Consider the following 20,134-nt stretch of genomic DNA (forward strand, 5'->3'; position numbering starts at 1 on the left):
GATGACCAGTTTGGCTCTGGCTGCCTTTGTTCCCACTGTCCGGAAGACTTGGCACTTTTCACGTCGTGCATGGTGCACTTTGAGAGGGAGACCTGCAAAAGGACATCCACCCAAGGCAAGCTGGCAGACAATAGCAGAACATCCTTTTCTTTGGAAGCCACTCATCAGGAAAGCATTGGTCCTGCCTCTCTGTATTTAGCTGAATGCAGATGAGAGGCGTGATTAACACTAATGAGTGACCAGGGATTTATTGTTTATTTAGAGATAAGGCATGAACTTCCTTTGTTGGCACGTTCTGCCAAACCATTTGATCCTAGTTCACTGAGTCTTTTATTATTTGTTGTTGCTCATTTTGATAGCGGTAGTTGTTGCTTTAAGTGATTTCTTTCACCAGAATCTTTTCATCAGTGGTGCTTATTTTATTTAATTTTTATTGTAAATTGTCTGAGCTGTTTGTCATTTGGTCCACAGTACTCTGGAGGTCCTTTACGTGCATCACATGTTCTGCATCCAACAGTGCTTTTTCTGTTCAGTTCTTGCCCTCCTCCCCAAAGCTGAAATAAATCAAAGTAGGTTGAGACTCAGTCGCAATAAATCAAGACCTGTCCAAAACTGGAGCCTGCCCAGTCAAAATGTCATAGCTTGGCTTTCACTGAGGATTAATTAAAGGCCTGATATAAAGCCCAGATGTGCTTCAGGAGAGTAACAAACTGCCTGGTGGTGGCTATGCTAAAAACCAAGTCTCCCCATGAATCTGCCCACCCAAGAACGTGGAGGAGGATAAGGCTGAGGAAAAGGGAAGAAGGGAGGGGAGGGGAAGAAAGGAGTAAACTGAATAAAGCATGATTTTATAGCATCTATGTTGGCAGAAAACAAGACAAGCTCTATGCTAGAGCACTCCTGAAAAAAAATACAAAGCCTGCATATGTAGATCTCTAACAGCCGCAGAGAACATAATTGTTAAAATGTTCAGCATTAATCAGGAGTGGGATAAACTAACACAGTGAATGAACTTTTGCACTTTTTATGGTCATATATATATATATATAGCCTGCCCAGTGACTGAGCTTGCTCTGTGTCTGTTTTACATTAAATCCCTGAAAATCATCTTTACTAAAATAGTTTAGCTGAAGATTCCTGTGGCTCTGATAGTGAAAGATATGGAAATATGTGTGTTTCTAAATTCAGTATATTTGAATATAAATATATAAAATACACTAAACTTGCATAGCTTGCATTATGGCTTTTGCAAAACTCCAACTTTGTTCCAGAGGTACAGTGCTTTAATTGAACAGTGTGCATGGAATGACCCCCTTTAAAAAAGACAAGCACTTAAGGAGTGTTGCAGATCAGTTACGGGACACAATATATGGTTATTCTCACTCTATTTTGCAGGCATAGAAATATAATTTCCTGGGGGGAAAAAGGAATTAAAAGAATAGTACCTCATTGTTTGTATTGAATTAAATTATTTCCTGAATAAGATTAGTCCAACATTTAATGTCATAATTGTTTTCATTTTCTTTGAATTTACTGCATGTGAGTAAGGAGTACATACACATGCTATGATGAGATGCAGTGTTAAATTTTCATAGGCCCGGGCGAGTCTTCTGGGATGGCAGGAGAGGGCTGCCAAGCAGCGCTGCTCTTCAGTCTGATGTAGTGTGTCACAGTATGCAGCAGGCAGTTTTGATGCCCTGGATATCCCTAGGTGTGGGACCATTCTATGCACATGTATGTGATAGACTTGTGTATTCATTTACCTATATATCTTCTTGGAGGCATGACATCTTTTCTAGTCTCGCCTCTGCTCAGGTTGAATGAGTGTCACCTTGCAAAACAGGCAGAAAAGCAGGAGATAAGGAGCTGGACAAGAGGCGCGGATTAATGTCTTATTTCTGCAGAATGTGAGCCAAGAGTATATCAGTTACTTGTTAAGGCCCCAAGAAGGTCTGATGGAAGCCAGGGCTGGAGGGAAGTTTGGTGTCAGGCTTCGCAGTCCTGCTGCCTCTGTGGCTCGTCCTTTCTGCACATGGTGGATACATGTTCATGCCACTTTGGCAAAGCAGAACCATGGCAAGCCTTGGCTGTGACACATATGTTCAATGGCTAGCGAGTAACAGGTTTTGCTCTTCAGCAGTCCCTCCTCCTGTGCAGTGAGGAAAAACCTACTGAACCTGATACTTTCCTCTGCTGAGTCATTGTGCCTCAGAGAAACTTGCAATGCTGGGTGGGTACACACTCCTCCATAGGGCAGATTATGCTGTGTTGCCTCATGCATGGTCCTGTCTCTAAAGAAGCCCTCAGCATTATTCGGGACACCTTCAGTCTCCCTGCTCATTTCCCTAGACTTTGCTGCAGCCCCTTCATGTTTTCTGCAGTCTTGATTTTCACATGCTGTCCATTTGGCTCACCAGACTTCACCTACACTGTCCTGCTTCCAGTAGTACTTCCATTGTAATTCTGGTCTCTTCCGGATCTCACTCTCTATTGCCAGTAGTTGCACATGCTATAAGAGTAAATATGCCATGAGTGTTTATTGGTGGTTGGCTGAGGTCAAGGTCCCTGTCAAGTTGCAGTGGTTTCTAGTTTCAGGGAGCAGCAGGAATGGAACTGCACCATGAGGGTGGCAGGCTGTGTGCTCACAGTGACCCCAGCACAAGCAATGCCCTCATCCACCAGGCATGGCCCTGCAGTATCCGGGCTGAGAGGGGTGAAGGTAGCAAGGTCTCATCAGCAGCCCCAGGCAAGGCAAGGTGATGAATCAAGTTTGGAGCTCATCCAGGGTTCCAATCAGGAGCAACAGAAGAGACTGAAGACCATCCAGGAGAGACGGTAAATGAACTAGTATATCAGAGGACAGGGCCAAGGTATGCCTGCAGCACAGCTCTGGCAAGATTTGGGTGTGTCTGGATCGAAATGGAGCCCCTGGACCCAGGGGTAGAGTGAGCCCTGACAGTATGCTGTCAGAGCAAGAAGGGAGAAGGGAAAGCTCCTTGTGGAGGACTTGTTCAGAGAAGGAAGTGAAGGAACCACCACCACAGTACATTTGGTTTAGTTGAGCAATAATAAAATGTAACTGGAGGTAGAACGGGAAAGGTCTGGAGTTTCATTTTAATTAAAGTAGGAGGTTGACCCAATTAACACCAAATTACAGTGTATCTGTGCCCCAGCCTATTGGGCAGTGGAGAGAAGCCCTGTGCCTGCATTCCCTCTGGAGACAGGGAGTCAGTGTGCCTTGTGGGGCTGCTTGCCTCTGGGAACAATGGTTGGCTTTCAGGCTGCCAGGCTGGCCCCAGTGCCCCAGTTCCCTTCTGCTCTCAGGGGCTGCTGTAAAGTCGTATTTGGGAATGCATTACTGTTGTGGGAAAGCCTGGACCAGAAAACACTGGAGAAGAGAAACTTAGGGCTTGCACAGAGTTAGGTTTTGTGACACCCATCCTGCAGAGCTTTACAAGAGAGAAAAAAGTACAAGAAGATCTGCTATGGTCTATCCTCATGGCTGTATAATTTTTAGTCTGTAACTTCCTATAAAATTTCACTGCAGGTTTAAATTTAGCAAAGCCCATCAAAGTCTGGGAACTTCTTAAGATTCTTGTTTGTAACAAATTTTAACAAAGTTCAACCTTTGAGCCAGGATTAGAAAACACTGAGGAAGCTCTGCTAAATTTAAAAATCTGCTCTAGTTTTAAATGTCTTTGCAAGCTGTTACTTCTGAACTATGCCTTTGCTCTGTGTGAGTGTAAAGGAAAAGGGGGAAAAAAGATTTAAAGGCTAAATAGTTAAAATTTAACAATTAGCTACTGTACATGCTCAGAAGCTTTCCCAGCTTTCCCCTCAATCCATGTTTTCTTTATCTCCTGGGTGGTCCCTACCATCCCTGTCCATTCTTCTGAGATCCCATCCCCCCTTTTCCTCATCTTCACCCTCCCTGTAAAGGAGGCCCTCTCATCGCAGTCACCATCCTTCCTGCTGGGAAGGCTGAGACCCCTCTGGGAGCCAGCCAGGGATGTTCTTTATTTCATACTTGTAGAGCTAGAGAGATGAGGAGTACAGAGGAAAAGACAGCAGCTTTCTAGTATGAAAAGTAATGCTGAACCTTGAACCTCCCAATGCTGAGCCCAGATGAACAGCACAAGCAGTGTCAGGGATGCTGGGGGGATTGTCCTTGGTGCTTTTGGACATAAATCTTTTCTTCTTTCCTTTGAGAACTGGCAATCCAGTTTGAGAACTGGCAATCCAATTTATGGAAGTCAATCTCATTCAAAGCAGCAGAATTATGCTAATTTATGATGGCTGAACAGCTCTCTAGAGTAAGGTAGATGCAGAACCACTAGTCTATAGATGGACAGTTTCCATATCCTACTTGAATTAGCCTGGATGGTGTCTCTGTGAGACAGACAGACAAGGAAGTTGTGTGTACTGTGCAGCTACTTTGTCTTCCTGGTGGGACCCTGAAAGCAACTGGAGCTTTAGATCAAGTTGTATCTGCTTGATGTTACAGTAGTACAGTACTTTTCCCCATCTCCCCTGCAGTCTTTAGGCAGTTAGTTCTGTGCAAAGACATGGTAGCTGGCCTTGTCCTGGGCAAACCCAGGCCAGACTTCTTGGGACACACATTATTGACTTCTGTTACAGCCTCTGAGGAAGAATTTTGCTGGGCAGAAAGCAGAAACAAACTCTTCTCATTCTCTCATCAGAGTCTCGGTGACATTAAGCCCAGCTGTTCCTGTTGATTTGAAAACCCATGGGAAGGCTTTGCCTGAGGGGTTTTTTTTTTTTTTGCCAGGAAGGGTAGTAATAATGTGATTTTTGGAAGGTGCTAGTGCCTACAGTATGGAAATTGCTTGGTGTAGCTTACATTCATCTTGAAACCACAGTGTGCATGTGTCTCAGCTCTTTCAGGTCAGTAAGAGTGTTTAAAGACTATCTTTTATCTTTGCTTCAAACTTTATTGTGTACAGCTCATAAAATCATGAACATCCTAAATATGTGCATGATGGGACCTTAACTTGATAATGTGCATTTTAAAAAAAATTTTACTTGAAGTGAAAATATCTCACAATGCTGTTTCTCCATATCCTTGCCACTGAACACAGTGGTATTGGTGTCAAAATGCTTACAACTGTAGTAATTAAGGAATTAATGGCTTACAGGACTTCAGTGTAATGTGATCAGTCAATCACTTGGCCTATGGTGTCTCTGAACTTTTCACTGTGTAAGATATTATACTGTATTTGCTTAATGCAATTATGGAATAATCCTTGGTCCAGTTTCCTGGAACAATACAAACAGCCTTTTCTTCTCTCCATGTGTTCCTGGTTTACAGCCTTACTTGGAAAGGAGCTGTGTTAGGGAACTTTTGTTTCACTTCACACTGGGGTCCAATTCCAGTGTATTTCTTACTTGATTTTTGTTTTTAAAATGTGCTCCATTGTCAGCCCAGTGTGCATTTTGTTGAAATCTCATCCTGTAGTTTTATCTAAGTGGATAAAGATTGAAGGAAATATTAATTTCACTATATAAAAGTGTTAATAGTGTTGTATTTGTTTTCCCCATTTTACTTTTAAGCTCTTTGTGGAGGTAGTGGATTTCATGTTATCTTCAGTCTCCAATTTCTTACATTTTTGTTAGAGTTTGGGAAAACCCAAAACCCTGCACCTGACTAGGCCTTCAAAGCAGATCAGGGTGGAGCAACTTTTTATATTCAGTGCATATATCCTATTAAAAAAGACAGGGTTAAATTTCTATCCAACATGTTGGGATACAACTCTGGTTCTAACCCCTCATTATTCTCTCTTCCCTTGCAACCTCTTAAACTCTGTAAGAGAGAGTGGGGGATTGTCTGAATTATTATGGATTATGTTTTTTGAACATCAATTTGAACTGAAATATATTTTGAAGGTTTTTTTTATATATATTTGAAAAGTACTGCTTCTATTAAAGTTCAAGGACTCTTCTGATATTTTTATGGTCTGGATATATTTTGAAAAAACAAAGTTATTGGAAAATGTTGGAGTTGCTGTAACCACCATCTGCCCGTGCCTTAAAAAATGTGCATCGTTCCATACACACATTTTAAATGATCCATCATATATCATCACTTAATACAGTACTTCATTCATGTAGGTGTTAGTTTTTGTGTGCAAAAGGTCAAATCTTTTCAAACTTAATTCTGAATGCCTGTGTTTTATAACAACTAGCTTTTCTTTGAAGTTGGAATATATATTTTAATATAATAATTCATTATTAGCTGGAGGGAAGAAAGAAAAAAAAATCACGTTCCTGCTTCAAATCAAGTTGACTGAGGTCATTTCATTGATTATTCTCATTTCTAACATCAGAATTCCATAGTAAGTGTGATATATGTTAAAAGATGTAGAAATGAGGTTACTCCACAGCCCTAGAACACTTATTTTTTTAAAAAAGAAGAGCATTTTAAATGTCAAAGTTGGGAAGGATGGAAAAAAAGTAGTTAATTATTTGTCCTATATGGCACATTTTAAAAAATTAGTATAAGCTTGAAGTTAGCTCTTGGTATTGCTTGAGCTAATTATTTATAAATCCATTTTAAATGCATGCTACACCTGGAACATTTTTTTAGGTCCAAAGAGTATCAGTGTCAGATTAGAAAAACAATATCTTTGAGTTTTTTCCCTTGGCTTCTGGGAGCTGAGTGGGTGGTGAGGAGTCCCTTCCTTGTAATAACGTTTTTACTAGGAGAAATTTAGCAATCGTTTAGAGAAGGTAATTCAGATGGAGAAAGAGAAGCATGTCAATGCATTTCATTTGATTGTAATGCATTTTATATAAAAACATTCTTTTCAAAACAGAGAAGTGATGAAAATTATCATGGGTGAAATAATGAAACATGTAGGGATTAGAAAAATATACAAGCAGATCTGTTAACTTTGTTTAAATTTAGTAACTTGCTTTTTAAATTTGTTTCAGAATTTTTACATGATGTTGCCTGTTCATATCATTATTATTAGCAGTCCCTTGGTACTTCCATTACCAGGGAAAGTTTTCTTGCATTTTTAACCTAACACAAAAAATAGGAAAAAAAGATAAAGACACCCCATCACTTTTTGACAAGTGTATTGGAGCCCCGATATAAAGTTTTATACAGAAGTTAGCATGAGTTCATATTCTGTTTGTACCATGTAATGTAATTTTTCAACATGTTAGTTATTAGCATATGTAGTTAGTGTTCAATATACAATCAAGGCTGTGACCAGAATTTGCCCTGTGGTCTCATAGGGAAGAGGTAACAGCATCTTTCTGTTTGCAGTGGTGCTGTCAGGCTGGCTGCAGTCTGCACTACTCCCAAGTTGCTTTATGCCCCGGACTCTATTCCAGTAGCCAGGTGATACAGGTATCAGGTATGGACTACTTCTCCCTCCTTCCCTCCCTCCAGGCACTGTGTGTCTTCCAGGAGAGGACAGTGATGCTGCTCAGAGGTCTCTGTGATGCCAGGAAAGTCTCCTTTCTGTGTTTTAGATTTGTTCAGCAGTTTTGGTCTGGTTTGCAGGACTATGAAGTTGACCCTCTATATGCTTGTTATGTAGTAATTGCTTTTCTTATTTTTTTCTTTTTTTTAACCAATAGAAAGTAGTTAGAATGAAACAGTAATTTACCATTGGCACAGAAGATCTGGCAGCTAGCTCAGTCAACAAGCCACCAGATAGGGGTTCCTTGCTGCATAAAACCTACTGGCTCAACTATTCTCTGTTGGAAAGCAGTGCAGTCCTTTTTCAAAAACCAGAAAGCTGGGCCAGACCAAACATTTCTCCACTGTTCTTTGGGCCATGGCACACACTGATGGGCCTGCACATGGAGGTTCCAGTTTTGGAAAAATTGTATTTGACTCAAGTTACTATAAATTCCCTTTCTTTTAACTGGATTTTACCCAGGGAAAGAAAATTTGAAATTCACAGCATGAAAACATGGAGAAACTGCAGTAGTAGTTACTGCAAGTTCCCAGTGCAAATTGATACAGTCCTGCAGCTGAGCTTTCAGTCCCACAGCCCTCACAACACCTGATATACACAGAAAGCCTGTTGGGAAGAAACATGCTGTGTGTCTTTTTGGGTTTTTTGCACTGTGATGTGTTTAAACTGACTAGGGGTTCACTTAGGATGCTATAGCCACAAACTCTGGAGCATCACACAGAACTGTCCTGGGGAAAGGCTTTCTTCTCAGCTGCATCCTTCTCATCTCAGAACACAAAGAAAAATGCCTGGTAGCCTCTTCCTAGACATACTCAATTGAGAGCTAGGTATGGAAAAGTTTCAATCAGGGGATCTTCAGACATACAAAAGCCTTTCTGGAATGTTCTGTTCTTCTAGAAAATGTGTGTGAAAACTTCAAAACTGAATGGGAGGTAGGGGGAGGTGTAAAGTTTAGAAGCACTTATTGCCACCTTCAGGCAGGTAACAGTGACCATAGGAGCCAATCAATACAACAAACATAAGTGTCTGCAGAGACCCTAATAAATAATTTTATTTTTCCTTCCTGCCCACAGTTAAAACTCAAGCAATAACTCAATGTGTAAATAATACATTTCTATTTAGAAACCAAATAAAATTAAGACATTTTAAGTTTTGTCCATTCTTAACTGCAATGTGTTTTGCATGCATAGTATGGCCTAATTTATTTGATTAAATTATGATTTCAGCTTACAGCCTGCTGCAATATCTATAGAGAATCCATTCCATATTTAAGGTATTTTAATATCTGATGTGATGCCAACTTGCAGGGAGTTTGCTGAGCTGCTGATGTGGCTCGTGATAACTGCAGCTCACTCACTCCCTGTGACCCCAACAAATTTTCAACTAGTATACCAGGAAAGATGTCACTAAACAGACACAAAAATTATGTTTCTATTTCCAGATGTACTGTAGGTATCTCTGTTGAGACTGGCTATGTAGAAACAGACTGTCCTGTGGCTGGAACTTGGGTTGGGAGGATGATGAATAATACCAAGGTAAAGATGACTGTGGAATGATGGAAAATTTGATTTCTCCCATCATCAAGTTCATAATATTATGACTCACAGCTGGAAGGGGCAGGGGTGGGAGGAGGAGGAAAGTGGCACCTCTTGGCAAGAAGAGAGGAGAAACTATTACTCCACCCTAAAATACTCTCACATTTGGGCAAAAATGGCAAAAAATACTGGTTTCTCTGGAAATTTGCCTCAACAAATGTGACTGAGAACATCTGATTCCTGAGCATATTTTTTAGGAGAATTTCTCTACTTTAAAAATGCTGTGGCCACCAAAAGGAGTGCTGCAGATCAGGTGTAAGAAATGTCTGAGCAAGATATAATTCAGCCTACATTCTTGGTTTTCATGTCTGTAAAATTGACACAATCTGGGTGCTTTACACAGGTGGTTAAAAAGCTAAGCTTACTAGCAATGGTAGTTAAGATATAAAGTGTCACATCAGTAGGCATTATTATAGCTAATTACAAATACTATTATTCTGGAGGCACATGTACGATTTTGCAGGATTTCGAAAACAGTACTAGCCCTAGTAATAGAAAGAAAAGTTAGATGTAATGTGGAATACAATTAAGAGGAAAAGTGTGAAAGCCAAGTGGCTTTTATAGCAGATTTAGTTACGTCAGTGAAGTAGCTCCAGCTTTTCAGGAATATGCAGTTTTGCTATTTCATTCAGTAAGATATGGGGGAAAACCAAAACATGACCAACTAAACAACATACCACCTGCCCCAAAAACAAAACAAAAAACCACAAATAAATCAAATCCTCCTGAAGAAATTTAGTATTCCAGTTCTGAAATCAGCCACTTTGTAATAATGTAGCATTTCTTTCATTTCAAAAGATCCCAGACTAGCGAGTGTAAGTAAAATTAATTCTAGTTAATTATGATATTAATACTTAAAAAGTTAACCAGTAGTCTCTCCAAAACAGGGTAGTCCACAATTTCTTTGTATTTCAGTGTAGAGAATATTGGCAAGAAAGTATTTTTTCCCTAGGTATCTGCTGATTAGTTAATTAAGTATTTTCATCAGCTGAAATGACCTCTGTATTTGGGCTGCACATGGTTTTACACTGGATTTCCCATAGCAGTGACTTTGTCCTGCATTGACTTCAGGTTACAGAAATAAAACCTGCCTCATCTATCCATCCATAAGCCTGGCTTTTTATCAGGTGGAGTAGTTGTACATTCTCTGACATCTGTAACTTTGGCAGGGAAATAAAGCTGAGTTGAACTGGTCCTGTTAGCCCAAAGTTCCTGCTTTGTTAAAAGGTTCATAGTGGGTCAGGTATTTTTCAGTATATTTTTAAAAGCCTGGTTCAGCTAATTTAATTTCTGTTCATTAATGCCTCCCCCCCATGCCCCCCTTCAGAATAAATGGCCCTTCACAGGAATCCAATTTAGCTTCAATATACCTTATTCACACTGCCTTTTATTGCAAGCCACAGTTCAGCCAGCTGTAAGATTGCCCAGCTGCCTCAGGTTTCCCAATTTAGCCCTGGAAACGATTTCAACATGGCTAAAACTTTTCACTGGCCAATTTGGAAACAGGATTCAACTTGTGAAAAGTGCCCCCAGAATGGCCACTGAAAGCAAAATAAAAACAACAAAACCAAAGAACAAAACCTGTACAAACACAAAAAAAGGTGGGTTGTGAGGAGATCTGGCTGAGGATTTTTTTTTCCTAGGGTTGAAAGGATGTGTATGGACTACATTGCAGAAGTTGAAAATCAATTCTTAGCCTTGCACTTCTGCTACCCTCTGAGGGACTTCTCTTCTTGGCCTGGGCTTAATTGCAGCACTGATATAAACAAGGGGCTTAGTGTGAAACTCTGTACAGGCAGCTGGAGGTGAACTGGCAGGGAAGACCAGGATTGAGTTTAGCATTGAGGCAAAATCGCTTGGTTTTATCTGGGAGCAATAGTAGGAAGGAAAAAAAAAGTGTTTGCAGCTGTGTGGTGAGAATGCATGTCTAATTAAAGAAGTCCAAGGCATCAAATATTAATGTTTACATGGCTCAGGGTAAAAAATAGTAACACTTCCAGGTCTTAAACACCATTGAACTTGAAGCTATGAACAGAGGTCCTGCCATTAGATCCGAGTTACGTTTTACAGAGTCCATGTGTGTGCAGCTCAACAAAGGTTTGATTAAGCATGCATTTATTGTTGCACTTTTATAGAAAGCCTTAGCATGTCTTGGAGTTTATAGAGACAGACATGTTAATGAAAGCCCTTTGGTAAGCCTAGAATTCCAAAATAGGCAGCACTCAGAGTCTGGTCGTGCAACTAAGAAAGTATGCACATACACTGTGATTATGTAAATAATTTTTGATCCTGTATATAGATCACAATAATTAGGGAGCAGAGCATGAGAGTTATTTGCCCACATTATACTTTGTCCAATGAGCCATATTTGTGTTTAAGAAAATGGGTTTATTTCCATTGTTTGTAGTAGAATTCAGGAAAAAAAACCAAAACCAAGTATTTTAAAATTTGTTATTATTTGTAAATAACTAATTTACAACTTAGTGAAAGTAAGACAAGATACATGTTTTTGAAGGCTAGTGGAAGTCACAAAGATACCACCAGGAAGAAGAAGAAGAAAAGCAGTTTTTCATATGACCATCCTCAGCTACATTCATATATTTTTTTTGAGTATGTGGGTAGAATTTTTTTCCCCAATACTTTGCAAATATGAGTAGGATTAGAATTACAGCTCTGAAAGGAAAATCTGGCCCATTGAATATTTTTAGTTAGGAGGTGTTACTTGGTTTCCAAAGGACGAAAAAGAGAAATCTTGATGTCTGCTACTGACAATTTAACTAATAGCTTCAAACGTGTGCCTGTATGCATCATTACCTTCACCACATGCACATTTTTTTCCTTCTTTGCTTTCTAAAGCTTATGTTCATTATCGTCATTATAGAAGGTCCCAGCTATGAAAACTGAAGTTAAGAATCATGACAATTAAATGTCAGAGGTCTGTATATGGGTAAAAAGAATTTTAAAAATATGATCATCTTGTACTGTTAAGTAGATGAACATTTATAATGAAGTGGACTTATGCTTTTGTCTACTGGTGAACACTTGTATAAGGGTGTTTTCTTTAAAGAAAGAAAAAAGACGCTTTCTTGTCATAAATGTAGAAATTCAGGGTAAAAGATGACAGTAAGTTAAATCACTATGTCAAAAATAATGCAGGATTAAAAAATAAAATTCCTTGTCCCTTGTGTTTAACTTTAAACAAATTAGCCTAGGAATGTATGATATGTTAAAGTAAAAAACCCTCAAATATTTCTGTAGGTTTATTTCTTTTCTTTATAGGGAACTATTATGTGGGTAAACTGTTTATTCTGGTTATTGCACCTGGAGAGAAGAGGCTCTGGCTATTGTTATTATTGTTATATGTACTGTGTTAATTCTTATTTTTATTTAAGGATTTTGGCAACTCTCTCCACCAGCGAAGAAATGTAATTTAGGAAAAATGTCTAGTATGATAATCTTAGAGTTTTTTCCATGTAATCTCAATTCTATGGACATCCAGCAGGTTGCTGCGCAAGTGCTGGGGCAATTGACACTTGGGAACAGCTGACTCATGCTAGCTGCTCACTTCTGTGTCGGCTTTGAGAAGCTGACCCGTAAAACTGCACTGTGGGAATCAGCAGCTTTAAAATTATGCACAGATAGTCTGCACTTTTTCAGGGAGGTAAAAGCACTGAGGACAGGTTTTCAAAAGTGCTCATCATCCAATTATGTTCCCAGATGTTTTAGAGATCTCCTTGTCACTCAACAAGCTCTCCATGCAATCTACCTACTACTGAGTTGTTTCTGAAGTATTACTCTGTCTGAGAAGCAATTACTGATTGAGCAAACCTTTTAGATCATGAAATAGATGTTTTATTTTATGCATTGGCCATTCTCTCAGACCCAGACCACGATCACAGTCCCAGTTCTAGAGGTACACCTGAAGGAGACCATGGCAAGTCCTTTCTTTTTTTCATGCAGCCAGACTGAGTAGCATGAGGACGTGACACATTTAAATAGACATGGAAAGTGGGAAGGGGTGCAAAGAGAACAGGGTAGGAAAATACTACATGAGAAAGTAGAATATAGCAGACATGGAATAAGGCTGCTGGGTAGGGACTGAGGGAGGAGTGGGAGGGAGGGGACCTCTGGAATTTATCATGGAGAAAAAAATGTGAGAGCTCGTTAAAAAAAAAAAAATGTTGGACACTGATGATGACACAGTTACCCCAAGGTCCCTCTTTCAGCTGCTTGTCATGGATCCTGCCAGCTGAGTTTTTGGTTTCTTTCTCTCAGCATCTTTTCTTCTTCTTTTTCACATGCCCAAAGGAAATGAGCAGACTGCTTCACCTCTGGTGCTTCTGAAATGGGTTTTGCAATGAACTTTTCTCAGTAAAAAAAGCATTGTGCAATGCTTTGTTGAATACTAGTGATATTTTGATCCAGAAACAACATTTCAGCTCAAAGAAATAGCTGGATATTTTTTGCTTTTTAGTTAAAGAAAGGTAGCAGCACACTGCAAAACTTTCCAAAAGAGGCAGTGTGAGGATAGAATAAAACAATATTAAACTGAAAGCTCACTTCTTTTTAAAATGCTGGTGCAAAAAGAAGATTCTTAACCACTTTTCTGATTTTTTTTTAAAGCAAAGAGGTACCTATAAGTTTTATATCCTGAATTTGTGGCTTTATATACTTCGCCACAGCCTTGGTTATCTTTTATTGCTCTCTTAATTTTGTTAATGTTATTTTGCATAGTTTTTGTCCTTGGATACCTTGAGTTTCTGTTACATGGCCCTTAAATTACCAGTGATAAAAGGTGCTGGCCACAAAAGTATTTCAGAAATTCAATACAGAATATACTTTTTTAAATCTGCATCTTAAAACTGCATAAAACTCCAGACTTTTTCCTTTTAGTGTGCTTTTAGAAATAGAATTTAGATTTCCTGTGGGATTAATATCTGTTTTCCCATTCGCCCTCTTTTTTGGTAGTTAGCGTTTTGTTCTAGCTGTGATATGTGACAGGGACATGAGAAAAGTGGAAATTTAAGGTTTGTTGAATTCTGTGGGCACATACCTTTTCCTATCTCCCTGAGAAAGTGAAAAAATATTGGTATTAAAATACAGCTATACTCTTTTTCTCTCTCACTCCTGAGGCACATATACCCTTTTTTTCTTATCTATGAAAGATGGTTCTGTTATTCTAGAAATGTTTTGAATAGTATCTTGGAGCCAAAAAGAAATGAGAAAAGCAGTTGAAAAGTCTGTATCCAAAATGTATGTGGTCATTTGATTCAATTTCTTATGCATTAAGCAAAGTTTCTTAAAAATAATTGCTAACATAGATTGGGAAGATAAATGTGACTAAGCTAATTAGCATATTTGATGGGAAACTAAGTCATATACTTGCTTTTATGCCAAAGAGAAAGGGAGATATTGTGCAAATAATAGTTTATTAAAATTGAAGCCTGGTTTAGACTGTGACAACCAAGTTTACATAGACTATTGAGGTATTCAAATCTAATATCTCAATTAAGATATCAAGCAGAGTTACCTTTTCCATGGGAATGTTTTCTGCTTTTTAATGAATGTGATGTTCTCATTTTCAAATAATTTCTAGGAGTTTGAGGGGAGAAGGTGGAAGAAGGGAAAGGCTGAGTACTACTCAAGTAAAGAACTCTTGAGCAAGGACTTCTTCAGTAAATTGAGTAAAACTGCAAGTGTGTAAAAAAATAGAAACGTTTTTCTCATATTAGATCCAATAAACTATTGACTTAACCTAAGGATGCTTTGATTTTTTTTTTTTATTTTTTTTTTTTTTTAGTAATTGTAGCTTTACAAAAATCTCTAGGGGTTTTTATTGAAACATTTTTTATTAAGTGTGAAAATATACCCAGATCACTTTTTATTTTTTAAGCGTTCTTTTTTAATTCTGTTCAAATACTTTGGCTTCATGTTGCAATGGTATTTCTGCACCAAAAGTTATGGTTTCATTTGCATAGTGCCATCTGATGGAGCTGCCTGATATAGATGAATCCAAGTCATTGCTGGCATTCCCAGCTTACTTGGAAACTCTGCTGAAATTTGTTGAAATGTTACTATTGGGAAAGTACAGTAGCCGTAATTTCAGGACACCTTTCACGTTTGAGCTTTTTCAATCAGCATCCCATTCACTAAAAATTTTATAGAATATTTGAGCCCTACAGAGCTCTGTTGTTTTACAGCCATCCAGACACGGTAACTTTTTTTTTTTTTTTTTTTTTCTTTTTTTTAAATCATTGGATGTTCATAGAAGTTGTGACAATCCCTTTGCTGAGCTTGGAATGGGACACAATTTGGCAGCACAGATGTTAATGCACAGTGATCTTAAGAAGGGGAATATGCTTAGTTTCCTCTACTCAGAACATAAATGTAACAATCTCCTAAATTTTATTTGTATTAATTAAAGAGATTAGTGCTATACATCTTGAATGCTGCCGTTCTGGTGTGCAAACTGCCTGTTCAGAATGTGAGGATCATTTAGCTCAGGAAATCAAGTCCTTTTTCAGTATCTGCAGTTGGAGCATTCAGGAACTGAGGTGCCTAGAGTAACAGGCTGATCTTGAAAAGACACTCGAAGATGCTTGGTTTTTTTTAACTTACTTTTAAATGAAATTATGGAGAAAAACATAGCTCAAAAATTTTCCAGGGAGACTCTGGTTTTCTAACATCCAGTAGAATATCTTTAGAGACTGATGTGTATGATGTGTTAGCTTCAGGATTTTCAGTTTTTCTTTGGTTTGGGTGCTCTGGAGAATAGCATAGTAAATAATTGTGTCTAGCATATGGCACATACCTGGAAAAAATGGAGGTTTTTTCTCAGGAAAAACCTTTTTTGTTGGTCCTGGAAAATGTGCCCTTGTACCACTTTCAGGTATGGAGGTCTGTCCTAGCTGTTAAGTTCTGTAGAGAGCACTGGCTCAGGAAATATATCAAACTATGAAGATATTTATAACTTTGGGCTCTTCAGGCATATCTCACCTAAGGTGCTCTGCCATAGTCTGGGCTTTAATGTTGTCCCTCTTGTTAATGCTCCACTTGACTGGATTATGGGAGAGAGAGCTCAGGCTGGTGTAGAGGTTGTTTCATCAGTGTCTGCCACTTTACTTGCATTTTATCTTTGTGTTCATCATTTATTGGCCTCAATAAGAAAGAAATAAAGTCAGCTGTCAAGAGTATTAGAGGAATAATTCGATGGTCTCTCGGGCATCTCTTCAGGATACAGTCCAACAGAGTGCTGAGTCCTCCTGCAGCTGCTCACTCTCCATAAAAAAATAATGTTGGGAAAAGTACAACAGGTTTTCGCTAAGGTCACTGTCATTTTATATTTTTTTTTACCCCCAATAAAAAATACCCTGATGACAATTGCAGAGCCTGTTGAAATCCATGTTTTGGGCACTATTCATGGGGTGCTTTTTTGCTGCTTATCTTCCTCTTTCTTGTATCTGCCTGAATGTAGATTTAAACTAAAAGTTGCAATTTTTACTGGATGTGTGGACACATAAAACTGATATATGTGCTAGATAAAGGTGTAGTTAAAAGTGTGGGAGGACTTCATTTTTCCCTGGGGTGACTTTTCTTGTTTCTCTTTAAAATGAGAAGTAATTGCACTTATCTCTGTAGCCTTAAACTTATCTCCACCATAATTTAATTTTTCTTTAGTATATTCTAATAAATTATAGACCCTTATTATTTTTTCCAACACAGATGCCTGTTATGACATTTCTAGGTTAGGCGACTTTAGATCACAGACTGTTCCTTAAAAGTTATTATGCTATCCTACTTTATCCATTAAATATTCAGAGCATCCTTTTAACTTTGCAGAGGAGAGGTGCCAAATTATTTAAGTATTTAGTGTTTTATCTTGTACTTGCATTCATTTTTCATTTTCTTTAGCAAAGCTTCCCCACACTTCACAGTTAAACCAGTATTTTGAAAGTTAACATTTGGCAGGGAGTTTAAGGACAAATGATGAAACCTTGTAGCCTGTAAAGATAAATCTTGAGTAGCTGCCAGTAGGTAAATGACTAACATCAATTCAAGCAATTTAACAGCAATCAGTTTGAGGTCAAGTAACTCTGGACAGTGTAGTTTAATGTATCATCTTTTTTTCCCTTCCCTGCAAGTAAACCACCACTGACTTCTGCTCTTGTAATTTAACTTCTTTTTAGTATGTTTCCTGTAGACTGCTCCCCTCAGAAGTCAAATAAGGTACTGCCAGGATTTGGAGGGGACTGGGAACGTCAACAAATGGAAATGACTCTAATGTGAACCAGTGGATTATTTGCATTCCAATGCTTAAGTTATCACTTAATAGTTATAGGCTCTGGTGGCAAGACTGGACTGTGTTATGTTAGACTCAGGAACAAATGCTAATATCTTCAATGTTTTCAAATTCCCAACCATATTTGGTCAATTGTGCTAGTGTTGACCCTTGAAGGCTGCCAAGAGTCTTGTTGGCAAAAATGCCACTTTGGTGAAGAAATAACTTCTACCACAGCTTTATTTGAAGGCTCTCCTTATTTAAAGGGGTATCATCTCACTTCCTCATGACTCAGGTTTTGTCCCGTCTTTTTCTTTTTTTAATTAAGTGTGTTCATCTCCTTAATAATGGGTTTAGTGTAAATTACCCTCATGTATTACATGCTTTTCTCTACTCTGAATGTTTTAATCTTTATATAATCCTTTCAGCAGGGACAAATCTAGTTAATCTGCTCCACAAACTGCCATAAAGTGTGGTACAAATCCCTCTGACCCGCATGCGCGTGCTCACGTTCTTTAAAGACAGAACAAAATTAAAAGTTTCTTTGCATTGCTGAGTACAGCAGGTCTGACCCAGACTACTGAACGGACAAACAATTGTACATTTAAATATATGATTTATTGTAGCAGCCCAACCCAGGCATTCCTCAGTCCAGGGCTGCTAGCTCACCGTGCCTACCAAGGACAAGAAACTTGGAGTGGGCAGTTGTGGAATAAATGGGTCATGGAGAAAATTTCTTCCTCTTTCCCTCTTTTAGAGTTTAATTTATGTCCTGAAGCACAAGAAGTCAAACCCAAGGTTTTCTGGAAGGTTGGCTTTGATTTTTTTCAGTTATGTGGTTTTTAGATACAGCTGAAGCTGATCAGGCATTATAAGGGAAATAGGCTGTTCTTTGTGGACATATTTACCATACATTAAAAAATTCAGTATTGAAAGCCTAGGTTTCAATAGGATTGATCTGATAGAGCTAAATAACCTCTCTCTAAACCTCTTTTTAAATAATCCATTCTGCTTTACATAATTTTGCATGCACGCACTTACACACACACACACACACAGACACCACAAATTCTTTTATTAAGAAAGCAAGCAGGAAAGCAAACAAGCAAAACAATGTTTGCTAGTTCTGCTCTGTTTCCGTTCCCACTAGAGTACTCGCTGTGCCAACACTTGCTGCTGATCCTTTTTTCAAATCTTGAATGATGATTCTTGCCTCGTCCCTGCTGTGCCTGAGATGAAAGCAGATGCTCTTGATCATATGGTGTAATATGAATCCTCACATTTCAGTTTGACCTGGCAGGATTTCTTATGAAGATAATATTCTCCCTTCTACCCAGGGCTGTTGAAGAAGAAAAAAAAACCTAAAACCTAACAATGCAGGGATGTTGCACAGGGGTTCTGTTTGCCTTTTAAGTTTGTTGATGATTTCTGTGTGGTTTGATTTCGGGCAGTTGTTGTTCTTGCTGGGCTAGAACAAAACACTTGGAAGTTTCTTTAGCAACTTCTTGTGGTGTTCTCTACAAGCTTGTCTGCAACACTCATGCGTACCCCAGATTACTCTGTGCTGCATTGCATTTCAGCAATGACTTCTGGTGAGCAGGATGTCCTTCTGACAGCAGACAGCTGCATTCACCAAGAATTCTCCTCACAAATGAGATGCAGACTTTGCGCTCTCTGGGCCAATAAACTCCTGTGCAGGCACTCAACATTATTCTCCTGTCGTTTAGGCTGACTGGCTTCTGCACAGCATTGAGGTAGCAGAGCTAATGATTTCTGAGCTGACTATCCTGAAATATTTGGAGGAAGGTAGTAAAGCAGCCACATCTGATGGGAGAGAGAACATGGCTCTATAATGCTTTTAGCTAGAAGTTAGCTGACCCATTCAAACATGGGCCATTTGCCTAACCACAGACCTTGTTTGGCCTGAAAGCTGTCTGTGTTGAGCAGAGTGGCTAATATTTTGCTTTTTTAATTTGCTGAATTGCTGTCTATCACTGCAATGCAGGAGAATTACTTCTTAGGTAGTGCTAAGAATTTTGATGTTTTCAAGATTCATTCAGGAAGTTGAGTGTGCTATGAATTTGACCAGATACTATCCTTAACATAATTTAACAATGCTTTCCACATGCCTTTTGTCTTTTTACCCTGATCTTCAAGATACGTGTGTTCTTTATGCACATAGAATCTTGCTATGACAAATATCCAGTGAACATACCAGTGTGGTAATTTGAGACAGGCTAAGAAATATAACAGTGTGGAAAGGAGATCAGTAGGCATTAAATAAAGACATTGCACTTCAGGAACGTGTGGAGAGAAGAATATCCAGAGTTACTGAAAGATGAAGACTCAATCTGATCTGAATAATGGAGCTGAGAAGGAACAAATGGATGGGGATTTGTGAGATGCTGTTAGCAGTCAGAACCAGCCATTTTTTAAAACATGCCTGAGGGAAAATGGGATAAAGGATGTGGTGGAGTGGGGGAAGGAAGAAATTTACTTTAGCAAAAAATCCATGTCAGAGGAAAGAAAATAATATAAGTAAAGAAGAACTAAGTGCATTTGAGAGAGGGTGAAAAGTTTTGATAGGACAGAGAAAGGCTCTAGGTGTGTCTGAAGGGCTTGTTCTTTGCTTCCAAATGTGGAAGATGTAGGAACTTGGTCCATGAGGAAGAGCTAATTGACTACAGCAAGTGATTCTGCTTAAAGCACTGGCAAAACGGAACATCTTGATTGCAGAGAGGAGACCTTAAGCTGTTCTTGTTCATGTATTAATTGGGAAATGTGCCCTTATAACATCTGTTGAAAGCTTA

At 38.8% G+C, this 20,134-nt stretch overlaps 1 protein-coding gene across 6 annotated transcripts in view; it reads left to right on the plus strand.

Annotated features, from left to right (window-relative positions):
- The window catches only part of GMDS (GDP-mannose 4,6-dehydratase), a 407,595-nt gene that overhangs the window by 195,321 nt on the left and 192,140 nt on the right, over positions 1–20,134 (plus strand). The window contains exon 8 of one of the 6 annotated variants that reach the window (XM_072924089.1): positions 2–18,438. The exons of the other annotated variants lie outside the window; for them this stretch is intronic. Within the exon in view, the coding sequence (XP_072780190.1) occupies positions 2–199 (198 nt within the window). The 3' untranslated portion in view covers positions 200–18,438. Of the gene's footprint in view, position 1; positions 18,439–20,134 lie in introns of those variants that run through there. 6 annotated transcript variants of the gene reach the window in all.

This window comes from Taeniopygia guttata, chromosome 2 (assembly GCF_048771995.1).
Source record: "Taeniopygia guttata chromosome 2, bTaeGut7.mat, whole genome shotgun sequence".
NCBI classification, from domain to species: domain Eukaryota; kingdom Metazoa; phylum Chordata; class Aves; order Passeriformes; family Estrildidae; genus Taeniopygia; species Taeniopygia guttata.